Source organism: Urocitellus parryii, chromosome 5 (genome assembly GCF_045843805.1).
Source record: "Urocitellus parryii isolate mUroPar1 chromosome 5, mUroPar1.hap1, whole genome shotgun sequence".
NCBI lineage: Eukaryota > Metazoa > Chordata > Mammalia > Rodentia > Sciuridae > Urocitellus > Urocitellus parryii.
The window spans coordinates 74659352-74675858 of record NC_135535.1 but is presented as its reverse complement, the minus strand read 5'-3'; the positions used below and the strand labels follow the sequence as shown (position 1 = coordinate 74675858).

The following is a 16507-nucleotide window of genomic DNA, read 5'->3' as shown; positions in this document are numbered from 1 at the left end:
TATATTATTTTTTAAAATCATTTTTGTCTCAGATTTCCTCAGTCTGTGATTTTGATGGATTTATGTTACAGTTTAGGAAAAATGAATAGTACTATTTGACATTCATATTCTATGTGCCATTTGCCTTTAATTTAATGGGTGGGTTGTTATGGTGCTACTGCCAAGACTTTTCATTCCTTGTAGCCAAGCTAATGTTGAAAGAATGGCTTCTCCTTACCATTCTGTTCAGTAGAAATGGATTCTAGCAGAAAATAGATACTACTATGTATTTGGTTTCTTGTTACCAATTATATAATCTAAAGAAATACAGCAGAGAATAATAACTGCTCACACTGCATTTCATACAGCAAATAGTTAACATGACTATTATAATCGATAGCATTTTAGACATGATAGATTATTAATTTTGATTTTCCTATGAGGGTGATTAACCTACTCATCTTGATCGTTTTTGAAGCTTTGTGAACTTCACAAATATTACTGTCTTTAAACTTAAAATATCTTCCATAATAGATTTGTTTCTATCTGTTGTTCTCTTTTAGCCTGTTAGTCTTATTACTGTATCCTTATAACATCTTTTATTCCCTTTCCTACAAAATGACTCCAGTTATCTTGCAGGCCTCATCTCAATGAACATCTCTTAGTGTATCCTTACCTTGACTGTAGTACCCACCAAGGCAGGGATCAAGGGTGTGTACACTCTCTATTTGATTCCTGGCACCCAACACAGAGCCTGGTTTACAAGAAGGTTTAAGTGTTTTACGCTTAAGCAATACTCTACTGCTTCAATTCTATTAAATCTATATTTAATTTTTTTGTCTGTTTCTATGAGGAAGGGTTCAATTTTCTGAACTTCTGAACTTGATTTAATTGTGAAGAAAAGTATTTGTCACCTTCTGTGCCTAACACAACCACCCTTCATCCTGCGTATTTACCTGTTTCTCTTCCTGAAATTGGAAATGGCACTTACATAATAGTTGGTTTCATTCTTACTAAACATTTAGAAGAATTAGTTTCCAATGTATTATGCCATATTTTATCAAGCTACCATATAATGAAATATTTAAAAACGCATTTAACAATTTTAGAAAAGACAAAATACCCGGAATAGCTTATAAATTGTAAGCATCATTTGCTTTTTTGACTTTTTTTTCAAAGAGTGGCAAATTCTTAATTAATAAATCAATTAAAATAATGTTGCCTTTTGATCATATCATCAGGAATCCTGGTCACATTAGTTATTGGTATGGATCAGTCAGTATTCTCTAAAATTTGCTTATTATTTAATTTTAAACTGTAGCAACATTTTAGCATAGTTTCAAATATGTCTTTCTCTATCCATTATATTTTTGATAACATTTTAAATCTATTATTTTAAAGGTGGTTTTGTTTGGCTTACTTGTAGCACTTCTAATTTGTTTCAGTTATGTTTACCTTGATTATTAGTAATAGCAATATATTAATATATGCTGTTAGTGTCAAAGTTTATATATACATTTATATTGTAACCAATAGGAGCTCCTTATTTGTATACATTATACATATGTATACATTGTATATAAAAATATATATAGATCATATATACTATATATATAATATATGTATACTCCAAAACCAATATAACCTCATTATCAAACTTTAGTATGCAATACAGTATGCAATACACTCTACCTTTGTTCTGAATCATATGGGCAATACAAAATTTTTACATTTTACATATTTAGGATTGTAGTTGTACTATTTAAATTCAGATTGTACACATATACACAGATATCCACACAATGACACATATATATGTATGTGTGTGTGTATGGATATATACACTGCATCCTAATTAGTATTACAAATGTGTTGGCGTTTTATTATTTCTGGTGATAGTGTAACATGCTGTTATATTTGGTAATGCTACAAACTTTATCAACTACTCTGAAATAACTAACAAAAATATGTATTAATAATGCACAGCAAGGTATTTACACTGTTAGTAATATGAACTATGCAGGCTTTTGCATACTGATATTCCAAAATATTCAATGTCTGAGAATCCTCCTAAGTCCCAAATATATTATTAAGCAGTTTATTATTTTATTTTTCTTCAAATACCAGGTTTCTTCAACAGCGGTTAAAAAAGGCTGTGCCCTATAACAGAATGAAACTTATGATTGTGGGAAATACTGGGAGTGGTAAAACCACCTTATTGCAGCAACTGATGAAAATCAAGAAATCAGATCTTGGAATGCAGGGGCCCACGGTTGGCATAGATGTGAAAGACTGGCCTATCCTAATAAGAGGCAAAAAGAAGAAAGACCTCATTCTAAACGTTTGGGATTTTGCAGGTATTTATTTCTCTAGGTATTCATTTGTTCACTTTTATCATTTATTCACAACAGAAATTTAAAAACTTGACTTTTCTGTTCAAGTACAGCAAAGAGCTAGTAGTTATGGAATTATTTCAAAGTCATTTCAATCAATAGGGGCTGCTTAAGCTAACTACTTGATTGGCAGTGGATACATACACTAAATGTTGTTTATCTCTGGTAAAATCCACTGTAGCCCTCCAAACATAACCTGTTGTTTTTCTCTTTTAAGATCAATAGTATTATCCTCCCACCATTTTTATAAAAAAAAATCTTGCCTATTACCTGGAAGACTGAAAAAAAAAAACCCAAACCTAACCAAAACCAAACCCCTCTCTAATCTTCATTTAGGTCGTGAGGAATTCTACAGTACTCATCCCCATTTCATGACCCAACGGGCATTGTATCTTGCTGTCTATGACCTTAGCAAAGGGCAGGCTGAAGTGGACGCCATGAAGCCCTGGCTCTTCAACATAAAGGTAATATGTTTAATCCCAGTTTTCTAGTCTTTGTATAATATAATTTATTTTAGGCAAACAATCTCTTCAAATAGGCAGGGTTTTTTTTTTTTTTTTGAGTGGGGGTGTTTGTTGCTTTTTGTTTTTGTTTTTTAGGTCAGAAGCACTAAATTTTGAGTTGGGAAATTTTTAGAGTGTGAAGTCATGAGGAGACAACAAAGAGCTCCATTTGATGAATGTTATCAGCTCCTGAGTCCTTTTATGCTGTTAAACTTGAAAATAAATATATTCACTGTTTTCCATCATATTATTTTTAAATGGAAAGAGTACATGCTCATTGAGTGATGCTCCAGTGGGCTCCTCTGTGAGCATGAAGTCCTTTGGAACCCTGTGTCCAAACATTTGGGAATGGATCTGGACTCATTTGCAATTGTTTTATAATCTGGGTGATTTTTTGAAACTTCTCTTTTCTTGACTTTGTTCTCATTTACACATACAGTGATGTGGGAAATATTATAGTGACAGTAATACCTGCTTAGTGACTTTTTTCTTTCATGGTAGACTACAGATTGAATGACTTTTAAGTGAATCCAGGAGATAAAATTGGCAAATATGGAAAAGAAAATATAAACCATGTTATATTACTTTGATGTAGTTTGAGGATTTATTGAATGCTTTTTTTAGAAGCACATTTAGCAAATAACCCATTTTAAGCATGAAATAAAAAGGAAAGAAAAATAACACTACTACTTTAATGTAGGTCACCTGAAAAAATGGTAAGAATTGTATTAAAAATGGACATAAAATGATTTATAAGCTTTTCTTTTTTTTTTAAAATATTTTTTATAACTTTATTTTACTTATTTATTCAGTTTTTAATGTGGTGCTGAGGATTGAACACCCAGAGCCTCACACGTGTTAGGCAAGCGCTCTACCATTGACCCACAATTCCCAACCCCAAGTGTGTTACTTTTGATGATTACCAGTTTATCACTGTGTTCTTTTTTTTTTTTTCCAAGAATTTTAACATTTATTTTTTAGTTTTCAGCGGACACAACATCTTTGTATGTGGTGCTGAAGATCGAACCCGGGCCGCACGCATGCCAGGCGAGCGCGCTACCGCTTGAGCCACATCCCAGCCCCATATAAGCTTTTCTTAAAGACACATTTTTTTTTCTTTGAGGTTTAAGGAAATGTCTAGGTCCATTTTGTGTTGCTTTAACAGATGAACTGAGTCTGGGAAATTTATAAAGAACAGTGATTTATTTCTTACAGTTGTGGATGCTGGCAAGTCCAAGATGGAGGGGTTGGTATCTTACCAGGGCTTCTTGCTGTGTCATTCCATGGCAGAAGGCAGACAGGCAACAGGGTATACATGCAGGGAAGAAGGCAAGAGGAGGGAACCATATTCATCCTTTATTAGGAGCTCACTTCTGCAATGACAACTCATATAAGAAAGAGCCCTCAGGGCCTAATCCCTACATAAGGGTCACCTCTCAACATTGCTGCCTTGGGAATTAAATTTCCAATATATGTACTTTGGGGGAAAAATTCAAACCATAACAAGAAGAAAAACAGTTATTATTTTCTTCTTCTAATGTTTTTTAGGTTTTCATTTTCATTCAACTGAATTTCATACAAAACAAATTTCAGCAGAAATATAAGGATATATCATTTGAAAGCAAACATTAGATTGTTTTCTTTCTTTCTTTCTTTTTTTTTTTCCTATAGGCTCGGGCTTCTTCATCCCCTGTGATTCTTGTTGGCACTCATTTGGATGTTTCTGATGAGAAGCAGCGCAAAGCCTGCATAAGCAAAATCACCAAGGAGCTCTTGAATAAGCGAGGGTTCCCTGCAATACGAGATTACCACTTTGTGAATGCCACGGAAGAGTCTGACGCTTTGGCAAAACTTCGGAAAACCATCATAAATGAGAGTCTCAATTTCAAGGTAATATGGCTTATGCATACTGCAGGTTAGTAGATAAATATAATTTATTAATTCTCATGTTATGCAACTCTCTAGAAATGTCAGAAGTCTTGAGAAAAGAGCAATTATCTTAAAATTGTGGATTTATTCATAGCCATTAGAATTATTACTTTCAATTTGATAATTACTTATTTATACCAGACCTCATTTGTCATTCATAGAAATAGGAATAAAAAGTAATTACAGGATCCTGAGAGAATCTAAGAGGGTGTTTCTGGGACATTGAGAAAATATTACTGAGAGACTGAGTGCTTCTGATGCCCTTTCTCTCCCAACTTCCCATCAAATTAACATCAGGGTCTTGAGATCATCAACTTCTATTGGCTCTTGTTTCGCCATGCCATCTCCTTTCTTTTGGAGTTTCCACTTTATGCACAGCTTGATCTTCCTAGTGGCTCCTTCATGTTTCTGGTTCTTGTGATTCCCATTCCAGTTTTTTCCCCTTTACTCTTTTGAGACTTTTGAGACAACTCTTTCATTTATTGGTCAAGATCATTAATTTGGTTTTCAGCAGCATCTAAATTATTACTTAGTTCATACAAACTAGGTTTTTAATTTTAGGACTTTAAAAAATTCCCAAAGTTCTCTTCTGGTAAGTCAGATATTCATATAATATAAACGTATTTGTCATCAGGGAGAATACTTTTTTAAAAATACTTGCAGGAGAAAGAAATCTTCCTGGTGTTCTAATGGGAACATGATATAGACTGTACTGGAAAACACTGGATAGTTCAGCATGACCAAATGATGAGGAATTTCATTTGGACTCAGTTGGATTAGCTCATTAGCACTAATGATTGAGATCATGGTTTTTAGCCAGAGTCCTGTTTGGCCTAGGCAGTCCCAGCATAGTGATTAATAGTGTTCCAGTACATTCTAAAAGCATTCCAATTTGGATGATAAATTAAGTGATCACCCTGGTTATTACTCCATGTTGGCTGGTTAGCTTGGTTCTATTCCATTTCCACAGGTTGTGCTCCAACTCAAAACCCAATGAGCCATTTATAAATGTGATGGTCTTTGTGGTTGTATGCTTGTATCTTTTGATACACGCTTATTACAGTTATTAAAATATTTTACTGAAGGTGGATTAGTAGTGGCATTTTATATAAGAAGAATGTATTATGTCTTTGAAGATTTTTCTGCTCTCTGTGGGAGATAGAATTTGAGAGTAGTACACTTTAAAAAAAACGAATAAAATACTAGTCATTTGAAGAAATTTGCTGTTACTTAAAATATTTTAATAATTTTCCTTTTTTTCATTGCTGCCAAAATATATATCAAGTTGTAGAAGACCTTTTTGTGGAGAATGAATTTGTTTTTGAAAAACCTGAATTTAGTTGAAGCAAAATTCTATAGAAGAAGCGTTGATTCATTAAGCTGAATTAATACTGCTTTTTGGCTAGTAGCAAGATATCACAATCAACAAGGCCAATTTTCTTCTTGCACTTATAAATGAACTTTAAAGATAACTCTACATAAGGAAGAAAACAAATACTTTGAACAATGGCAGTATTACTTAAAGAAAGATATATTGCTAATGGATGTATCATTTTGACATACTGGTTTGAAAACCCTCTGGATTTCTTTGTAGACCAGTGACTCTTTCAGATGACCCCAGGTTGGTGAGGCTGCTGGAGCCTGAATATTCTTCTTCCCTGAGATGCTTCAACCTGTCTTCAAACAGCAGCTTTTAATTGATTAGAGTCTTATTTCCCCCCCTCCCATTTATTTTCATCTTTCCTTTTATCTTGTCTATTCTCTAATATTTTCCTAGCCTTATAAACAGAATCTTTAGAATACATTTTTTTCTTTTCTTTTCTTTTTTCTTTTTTGGCTCAGCCTAGTGATGGCCTGATAATGAAGGTAAAAGGAGATGCAGGAAAAAACCAAAGTCAGCGCTGACAATAATGCTCAATATCAGAACAGGCTTCTCCTCCTGGCCCTGTGACCCAGGCCTATTAAATTCATTCCTTTCTGCCTATTCTGCTTTCTGTGAAACCTTAATTTCTTCCTTAGATTAAAACATAAACTTCGAAAGTTCTATTTCATCTTAACTTCTAAATAATAAAAAAATATTAAAAGTAGAGGCTAGTAGAATTCTGTTTCATTTTCTTGGACAAAGGATGTAAGAAAACAGTTTTTTGAAAAGCCATTTTTTGATGAACTTGGAAGTCAATGGCTATGGGTGCTATATATCAGGTTCTTTAACCCTCTTGTTATAAGTAGGAAAAGAACAGTTAAATTTTTGTGTTTATGTGTGTCAAATAATACTGAATTTCTATTCATAATAAGTTTGCTTAAGTTATGGTAGTTATTGTCAGGTTAAAAATATATATAAAAATTATCAGGGATCCAGAAATGGGCAGAGTTTGCCATCTGGTGGTTATTTAAGACATTTCAGTTACTATTGCTAAAGAAAATTGTATTTGTACTTAAAATTAGCTTTTTAAGGAAAAAAAGATCAGTGTATGTATTTTCCAAAAACATTTGGAAAATATGTTTATTATAGAAACTTTATAAGATACTATCATCTTAAGACAACACTTTGAAAAGCTTACTTTATATGTTTCTCAACTATTAAGCAGTGACTAGATTCCCAGTGGTTGCCTTCTTGAGACAGAATCATTGTGTTTAGATGATTTCTTATTTTCCCAAGTTCAAGGTTCCATGAGATAAAATAGCTTGAGTGAGAAGACTTTATGTCTCCAGGCTTAATTATTGATATTTACAATTTGCCAATATAACATTTTTTTTAAACAACAAGCACAGAATTTAGCGTTTTACCTCTGGGTGTGAGTATTTTATCTAATAAAAAAGTGTCCAAAGTTCTTTAATAGTTACTGATGTCATATGCTAACATGTTGATTGCATATAAGCCTAAGGCTTTAGAAAATAGAAAATCCTTTTGTTATGGTTAGCAATTTATCTTTTTTTTTTTTTTTTGGGCCAGGAAATTTCCGGATGATTAGATAAATATTTTTGTGCAAATAGCAAATAAAAATAAAAATTAAAAAACTGTATATAAAATAGACTTGATAGTTCTTTCCAAATTGACCTGTGTCTATACTTTTCTTATTTCAATTTCATGTTCTATTCATTACAATTTAAATAGATTTACATTGTATCTCAACTTTGTTCACACATATATTTCTGAATGACATATCTATTATTTCTATAAAAACTATTAGCCCTGCATTTACCAAACACCTGTCAAATACAAAATAAAATAAATTTTTACAGCTTATCATTTGTAATTTTATAGATTCGAGATCAGCCTGTCGTTGGGCAGCTAATTCCAGACTGCTATGTAGAACTTGAGAAAATCATTTTATCAGAGCGTAAAAATGTGCCAATTGAATTTCCTGTAATTGATCGGAAACGATTATTACAACTAGTGACAGAAAATCAGCTGCAGTTAGATGAAAATGAGCTTCCTCATGCAGTTCACTTCCTAAATGAATCAGGTTTGTGAGTTTATTTGTTTCACATTTCTTTTTTCAAAACGTGGTCATAGTTCTTTGTAAAAGTGTGTCTGAATCTTGTATAGACTATATTTACAACTTAAGAGAATGTCTACAAAATTCTTACAACAGGCCACTGATTTTTAGAAGATCATTATGTGGATGGATGTTGAATAATAATCATGTCATGAAAAAATAATTTAGAAATCATCTAAGGACTCCTGAGCAGGAATTAAAACACGTGGGTTCCTGAACCCACATGAGTGTGGTTTTGCTGTTCAGGTGCTATTGAACACTGAGCATACCCATATCCTTTCATAGAGTCAAATGAATTTAGTGGATGTCATAGTTATTTTTATGCTGTAAAGGATACTTTTTACTGCAATGGTTTACCTGGGTCATTTAGAGTCGAAGGCTGTCTGAGATGCGCAGCTCCTGATGGGCAGATCTTGCTGTTTCATCACTCATGGATCTCATAGTAAACCAACTGCAGCACTAACTGTGTGTTTGCCGGAAATTATCTTGCTAAAAATGTGGGAGTTAATTTGTGCATCTTGAGAAAGTGTCTGGGAAATTGTTTTTGATCCCTGAATTCTTTTATATGAAAAATATCTTATGTTGATGATAATCTATTCCCTTTTCTTATTATTCTTTAATCAGATAGACTGTGATAAGTTGTGTGTGTTTTTTTAAATCTGTATTGAAAATAAGATAAGTCTTTGGAGTGTACATTTAGAAAGTGAAAAGTAAATTATGGATTTTTATTTTTTATGAGTATATCTTCTTCAATGCATTTATCTGAAATTTGCTTACATATGGTCAATTTATATAGTTCAAAAATAATTAATTTATAGTAATGAACTTTAGAGCTTGGGAACAGTATGCCCAGCCTCTAGTCCCAGTGCTGCCACTAATTATGCTAAAAGTTCCTTATCTGTAAGATAAGGTAGTTGGACTAGACTTTCTCTAAAGCTCCTCAGTATTCGTATGTTCTAGATTCCATGTTTCACTGTTTGATGAATTTTTGGCACAGGAGTCCTTCTTCATTTTCAAGACCCAGCACTGCAGTTAAGCGACTTATATTTTGTGGAACCCAAGTGGCTTTGTAAAGTCATGGCCCAGGTTGGTGTCTTACATTTTAGGGGTATTTGATTTGCAGAGATTGAAAAGTTGAACAGATAGCACCCAGAGCACTGGGCATCTTAGCAGTTGTGTTCAGTTAAAGTATTGTAAATATAGAAAACTACAGAATACTTCATGGAGAAGGCTGTTCAAAGAGCTTCATGGAAGAGGATATCTTAGAGTTCACTTATGTGTCTCTGTTTCCAAGTCACAGATAAACACTGTACCTTGTATTCTTTGCCACTTTTCTAGACCCTGATAATATGTTCAGTTTGTCTATTCACCTGGTCAATGAATAAAGGCCTAATGAAAATCCTTGGGGCAAACACATATGAGGAAATTGGGTTGATGAGCCTGTTGAAACCTCTACCTTGATAATATGGAGGGGAGTTTCCACTCTTAAGTGCATAGTCCAAACTGTATAAGCTTTTGAAAACTTTGGATGGTGGTGGTTATAATTCTCTTTTCTACATTTATACTCCATATGGAAAATAAGTTCTCCCACTTATAATCCAATGCCAATGAGTTTTATTGATTAGCTATAATAATTCTTCTTTATACATTTACCATAGAAAATCACTAAAGTAGAACACATGAGCTCTGAGTTTCTCAGCCTCAACACCATTAACATACTTCTTTATTGCACATCATAGGATGATAGCAGCATTTTTGTCTATACTTTCTGGATGCTGGCTGCACCCTTCCAGTTATGAAAAGTAAAAATGAATCTAGATGTTGATAAAAAGTTTTCTGGGGGGTGCAAAATTCCTCCAATTGAGAATGATTGTGTGTAGCTTAATCATAAACTGCAGTGAGCTCAGGAGACATGTACTCATTGGTAATTATCTTGTTTATGATCAAAATTTATAGTTTTGCCTGTGGCTTGATGAGGTCCTAAAATAATTGTATATTTTTATATTAGAAATATCTCTTCCAATTAAATAATAATTAAGTTCCCTCAAATTTAGAACACTAGTTCCTAAATTCCATCTAAGGATATAAAGGAAGGTATTTTGAAGAGAGAACTCAGTTGAGACTAATTCCTATACTCTGGAATTTGAGAGCATATTGAAACATTATTGTAATTGGCATCTAATTGTAATGGGCCAGTTTTTACTATTTTGTCATGTATTTTTTAAGTTAGATTTTCATTATTCTGCATGTGTGCCATGAAAAGTGTGACTTTACTCATCATCTATTAATTGATAACAAAACCAGTAATGTGACCAAGGGCACATGCTCTAGACTCAGCTTGACCTGTGTTGATATATCTTCTAAAGAGTTTCTAACATTTCTTAACATTTTAAGCCCTTATCCATTCATAAAATGAGGATAACAATAGCTTCTTCTGTATTAATTACCTCTGTAGTTCTGTGTGAGTAGTAAATATTAGCTAATTTTATATTTGATGTAGTTGTATAACATTATGTTAGGAAATGAAAAACATCTTTAAAACTATAAAAATGTTCTCATGTAGTTTTGGAAAGTGTATCAGGTAGGGAGAAAAATAAAACATATATGTAGGTAGATATATCTGGTAGTAAAGAGAGTTTTAAATATAACCTCCAGATTTTGTTGTAGGCAGCTATCAGAATCTCCACCCAGGTAGGAAAAGGCTAACTTTATCCCCAAGAGTGATGTTTCCATGTGAAGTGGCACATGTGTAGATTAGGGTAAGCATATTTTCTATAGTTGAATAAGGAAGAGGTTTGTATTAGAATCATCCTTTTGAAAACAAAAACAGATTTTTATCATGAGCACAATAAAATTCCTGAAGATTCTATAGGTTAATTAAGTCAAAACTCCATAAAAGTTCTCCTTCTCTTTAACATATTATAGTATTAATATGCTAATCTAAGTGAAAATTAAATCAAGAATTCAAACAGCTCAAAGTTATTTCGAAAGACATACTTAAAATGTTGGTAAAATGATAATTTAAATTTGTTATTAACTTACCAAGTAAATACCATCATTTTTATTTATGCTGATAAATTGAAATATAATGTCATTTTCACTTAGATTTAAAGGTAAGGAAAGCTATAAATAACCACATGAAAGCAAAGCAACTTGTCTGATACTCATCTGCAGAAATAAATAGGGGTGTTCACCTCCATGAATCATCAAGACAAGGGCAGGAATAATTTCATGGTGCAGAAGCTCTAATGAGCCCACCTACCCTCGGTGTGTCCTGAGCTGTTAGGTCACTAACTTATTAAGGAAGGTTCTGTCAAGGCAGGGAGAAGTTTGCAAAACTCATTTAACTGTATGATAAAAAATATGAAAGAGTGCTATTAAAGAATCAGGTGGAGCATTAATAGGCTTGCATGGAAATTTAATCTTGATGATATGTGGGGAAAATATAGAAAAAAATTGGAAATGTTTCTTTCCTCCAATAAGGGCATAAATTAGCAGGTATATACAGTAGTTAGTAGGTTGAAGGAATAGTAGGGGGGGGCTTTTAAAGGTGAAAAGATAGTGCTTCAGATTTTATTGGCATGTAATAAGCTCCCGCAAAATTTAGAGGCTTGAAACACCAAGAACATATTATTTCTTAGTCTTCTGTGGGTCAGCTGGTTTCAGCTGAGTAGTTCTGCTCCACGTGATCTTGGTATGGCCATTCAATTGGTTTCATTTGTTGAATGAGGCTTGAAAGTCCCAGAAGGCTACACTTAGGCTTGGTTGGTACTGGTGCTCTTCCATGAGGCATCTCCATGACTGGGTTGGGCTTCCTGAATGAAGAGCACAGGGTAATTAGGTACATGGGGGCAGGCTATCAAGAGAAATGAAGCAAAAGTCGCTAGTCCTGTTAAAGGCTAGGCTCAGAACTAGCAAAACATCAATTCTGCTGCATTCTAGTGGCCAGAGCATCCACAAGGCCAGATTCAAGGGTAGGGGAAATGGGATGCATTTCTTGATGGACTGAGTAGTACATGTATAGGGAGAGAAAGATTAGTATTTTCCACCTTTGAAAAATCAAGTACAAATATTGGTAAGACACTATAGATCTACTAGGAAAATCAAGTACAGGCTCTTTTAAAAATGATTTTGTTAATAAAAACTTGCTGTTAGATAAAAATGAATTTGTCTAAGTAAAATAAGTAGATAAAAATGGCTAACATATGAGGGGGGTTACTTTGCATTTCGCAAAGATGACCTCATTTAATTCTCACCACAGCTATTTAAGTGGTGCTATTAGTATCCATGTTGAAGATAAAGAAATTGATGGACAGAGTTACAATTTCTAACCAACTAGTTTGACTTCAGTGATGTTAAAACTAACTGTAGGATAAAGTGCTCCAATCACATTTGCTCAAAATTCACTCATTCAACAAAACTTGTTCAATATTTACTATGTTCCAGATATTATTCTGGTGCTGGGCTTATAGCACTAACAAAATTGTGCAGGCATAAGACTAGCATTCAAATTAGAGGAAAAAACTGATAAGTCCACATATAATATACTGGCGATGCTGAGTGCCACAAAGAAAATGTGAAGTATGGTTGGAGATAGAAGATTTCTAGAGAGGTTCTTAAGACTTAAAAAACACTAAAATGGTTAAACCATTTGCCTCATTTCCTAAATTTTAAGGACAGTCTGATCTTGTATAAAGTAACAGCATGAGAAAAGTCTAAACTACAATTTCTACTATGCAGTGGCCCATGGCCCATTGTCATTAGATGCCAGTGTGTCCAATCATTTGTGCATTCATTGATTCAATAAAAATTATACACCCAGAATAGAAATGTAGAGATGGGTGAAACAAGTTCTTGGGCCTAATGATTTTACAATTTAGTATGTTACTTAGCTGCATGAAAATGAAAAATAATGCTTTCACTTATTTAAGAATCCCTTAAACATTATAAATCTACTAAAATATGAAGCATACACATCTTTTTCAAATAAATTTGCTAAAAAATTAATTGAAATATGTACATAGATGGCACATAAGGGCTTATTATATACTAAAAATTGTGATATACACTTTGCAAACTTTACATGTGTCATTTCATTCTCAAGGCAATCTAAAAGACACTTTCATTTTCTCATTTTACAGAGAAGGAAACTGTCCCTTAAAGAAATCAAATCCTTTCTCAAGTTCATATAGCTTGTCATTCAGCCTAGATTTGAATTTGGATTCTTCTGAATCAGATTCAGATTCATAAATGCTATGACAATGATCAAAGCTCATTGAAAGGTCTCTGTGCTAAAATCATCTGGGTTGCTTTGTTAAATAGCATATTCTCAAGCCTTATCCTAGACTTACCCCAGATTTTGCACATGGAATCCAGCAAAATATAGTAGTTACCTAGAGACTCACTAACCTGTACTCCTCAGCCTCTCTTCCAATTGATGGAAGCCCTCTTCTATTATATGAATGTCAAGTAGGATTTTACTGTAAGCCTGCAGTGATAAAAGTTTGGAAGCTAATTTCCCTAGGAATGTATTAGTGATAAGATTGCAGTACAAATCTAGGGTATCAGATGGATCTGTTAATTGAGTCAAGCAAAATCTCAAGGTTCATTTCAGAGAATCCCAATAAATTCTGATCTGAATTTACTTTCTTAAGCTAATAAATGTTTTTCAAGGAGGAAGTCTCCATTAGGCTTCCAGACTGAGTAGCTGCTAGAGAAATGAGGTCTTCTGTTGTATTGGACAAACTGTTCTAATCATTTTCACTGAGCAAAGAGACATGAAAAACTTTAAATTTGAAACATTTCAGAAAGTAAATCCTGGTGATGACTTATGAGTTTAAATCTTTCAGATTTTGACAGTAAAAGTGGAAGGCTGTCCAAAATATCCTAAGGGAATTATTTCACGTAGAGATGTGGAAAAATTTCTTTCAAAGAGAAGGAGATTTCCAAAGAACTACATGACACAGTATTTTAAACTCCTAGAAAAATTCCAGATTGCTTTGCCAACAGGAGAAGAATATTTGCTGGTTCCAAGCAGGTAAAAACAACTCTTAAAAATTTAATTTCTTGGAAATTTACCATTTATTATATTGTTGTAATTGTAATGGTGATTGTGTTGCATAATAGATGTACTAAATTTCTTTTTACTCCTTTTGTAAACTTCCTACATAAATACAGCACATATTTTTAATGGAAACATTGTATCTGACACTAAATATATAGTGACTATTTTACATATATAATAGTTATTTGGCTCACCACTGCTTAAATTATTTAAGAAAGGAAAATAGTGGACATTGTGTGTGTGTGTGTGTCTTTACATGACAAAAAGAGTTATTATATTGGAGAAGTTCTGGGGAGATTGTGAGTCTTCAACAGATTTTATAGCATCTCAATGGAGACCTAAATTCTAGCACTGTATTGTGGAAATTTTTCTTATTGTTCTATAAGCAACTGGGAAATATTATCCAGAAATATGATGTTAAAGTGAAAATTATTCTGATTGGTGGATGACAGTTCTAAGTATAGATATATACTTTTTTCCTAGGATTTATGCTTTTTCAAGTTATATATAATCTTAATATTTGTCTATGTATAACTAATTATAATAATTTATTACTGTACATAGTATTATTGAAAAAATCATACATTTATTTCATCTGAGCAATGATCATTGAATTTTTGACGTAGGAAGAGCATATTGCAAAAGAATATTATAAGTAAGGTGCAGTTTCTTGGAACAGTTATCTTCACTGACTTTGAGTAGTAAAATACTTCACCCAATATGGTTGGGTATTTTCTAAATGTATAATGATGTTGTACTTTTCTCTTTAGTTTGTCGGACCACAGACCTGTGATAGAACTTCCCCATTGTGAGAACTCAGAAATTATCATTCGACTGTATGAAATGCCTTATTTTCCAATGGGATTTTGGTCAAGATTAATCAATCGATTACTTGAAATTTCACCTTACATGCTTTCAGGAAGAGGTATGTACTTAAAGAAAACTTAATATTTCAACAAAATAAGGAGAAAAATACTGTCCTTTCCCCAGAGTTTACTTGTTTGTAAGGCAACTGAATTCAGAAATAAGCTCAGAAAACTCCAAAGAGGTCATTATATATAAACACATATAAACTCATGGAATTTTTCTGGAAGAAAAGCCCTCAGGTCCTTACTGAAGCCTATTTTCATGTTAGACACATTTCCAACAACTAAATTAATTTCTTTCTTTCCATGCCACAGCAAACAAGAAGCTATAATTTTAAAAAGTGGGATTAACAGGAGTCCTAGGTTTAAATACACAAGTGTGTGTATTCACGCACATGCACATACACACAAAACATACAGATGAAGAAACAGTAACAAAAAGAAGGGATCACTGCATAGGAGGGGAGTTTAACTTGACAACTGTATCAGGTACTGACCATTCAGGATACAGACTGTCACATCTCCATTCTGCTGCATAATCTCTGAGGAATTTACAAAAAAGAACAACAATGGGTGTTTATAATGATTATTTAAAAAAATTATAATAAAAATGTCTTAATACTCCAAGGGGAGAAATATAATTTTTTTCTGGTCCAAAGACAGACTTATAAATCTTATATTGCTTGGAATTAACATATAGCTAGTTCCTAAATGGCCTTAATAGAGTATGAAAATAAACTTTTCAAAAGTTATCACAACTTATTTGTGACTCTCTTTCTTCATATATAATATGTCAAATTTATTACCAGCATGAACCTGAAATGTGTCTTAAGAACTCTAAAGGACATTTGATTTATTTTATTACAAAATTAAGTATAAAATATTTAATACAAAATTTAATGAATATGTTGAGGACTCATTAACAACCAAACATTTTCTTTAAATAAATATATCTGTATTCCTGTTACCTGAGGTGTGGGCAGTAGCTTTTCTTTTTAACTTACCAAGTAGTTAATAATTAATAAATATATTTGGATCCTCTTCACTTTCCTGCAGAGCGAGTACTTCGCCCAAACAGAATGTACTGGAGACAAGGCATCTATTTGAATTGGTCTCCTGAAGCTTACTGTTTGGTAGGATCTGAAGTCTTAGACAATCACCCAGAGAGCTTCTTAAAAATTACAGTTCCTTCTTGTAGAAAAGGTAAGCAAATTAATTTGAAACTTTGAGTTGTACCCTCATAGAAATCTAAACTTTAAAGGAGAGGAGGAGA

At 33.0% G+C, this 16507-nt stretch overlaps 1 protein-coding gene across 1 annotated transcript in view; it reads left to right on the top strand.

Moving 5' to 3' along the window:
• Lrrk2 (leucine rich repeat kinase 2) overlaps positions 1 to 16507 on the top strand; it is a 127913-nt gene that overhangs the window by 69046 nt on the left and 42360 nt on the right. Inside the window, exons 29-36 of the mRNA XM_026408515.2 lie at positions 2107 to 2336; positions 2709 to 2836; positions 4547 to 4765; positions 8070 to 8271; positions 9302 to 9390; positions 14154 to 14341; positions 15139 to 15293; positions 16291 to 16437. Of these exons, the coding sequence (XP_026264300.2) occupies positions 2107 to 2336; positions 2709 to 2836; positions 4547 to 4765; positions 8070 to 8271; positions 9302 to 9390; positions 14154 to 14341; positions 15139 to 15293; positions 16291 to 16437 (1358 nt within the window). The remainder of the gene's footprint in view (positions 1 to 2106; positions 2337 to 2708; positions 2837 to 4546; positions 4766 to 8069; positions 8272 to 9301; positions 9391 to 14153; positions 14342 to 15138; positions 15294 to 16290; positions 16438 to 16507) is intronic.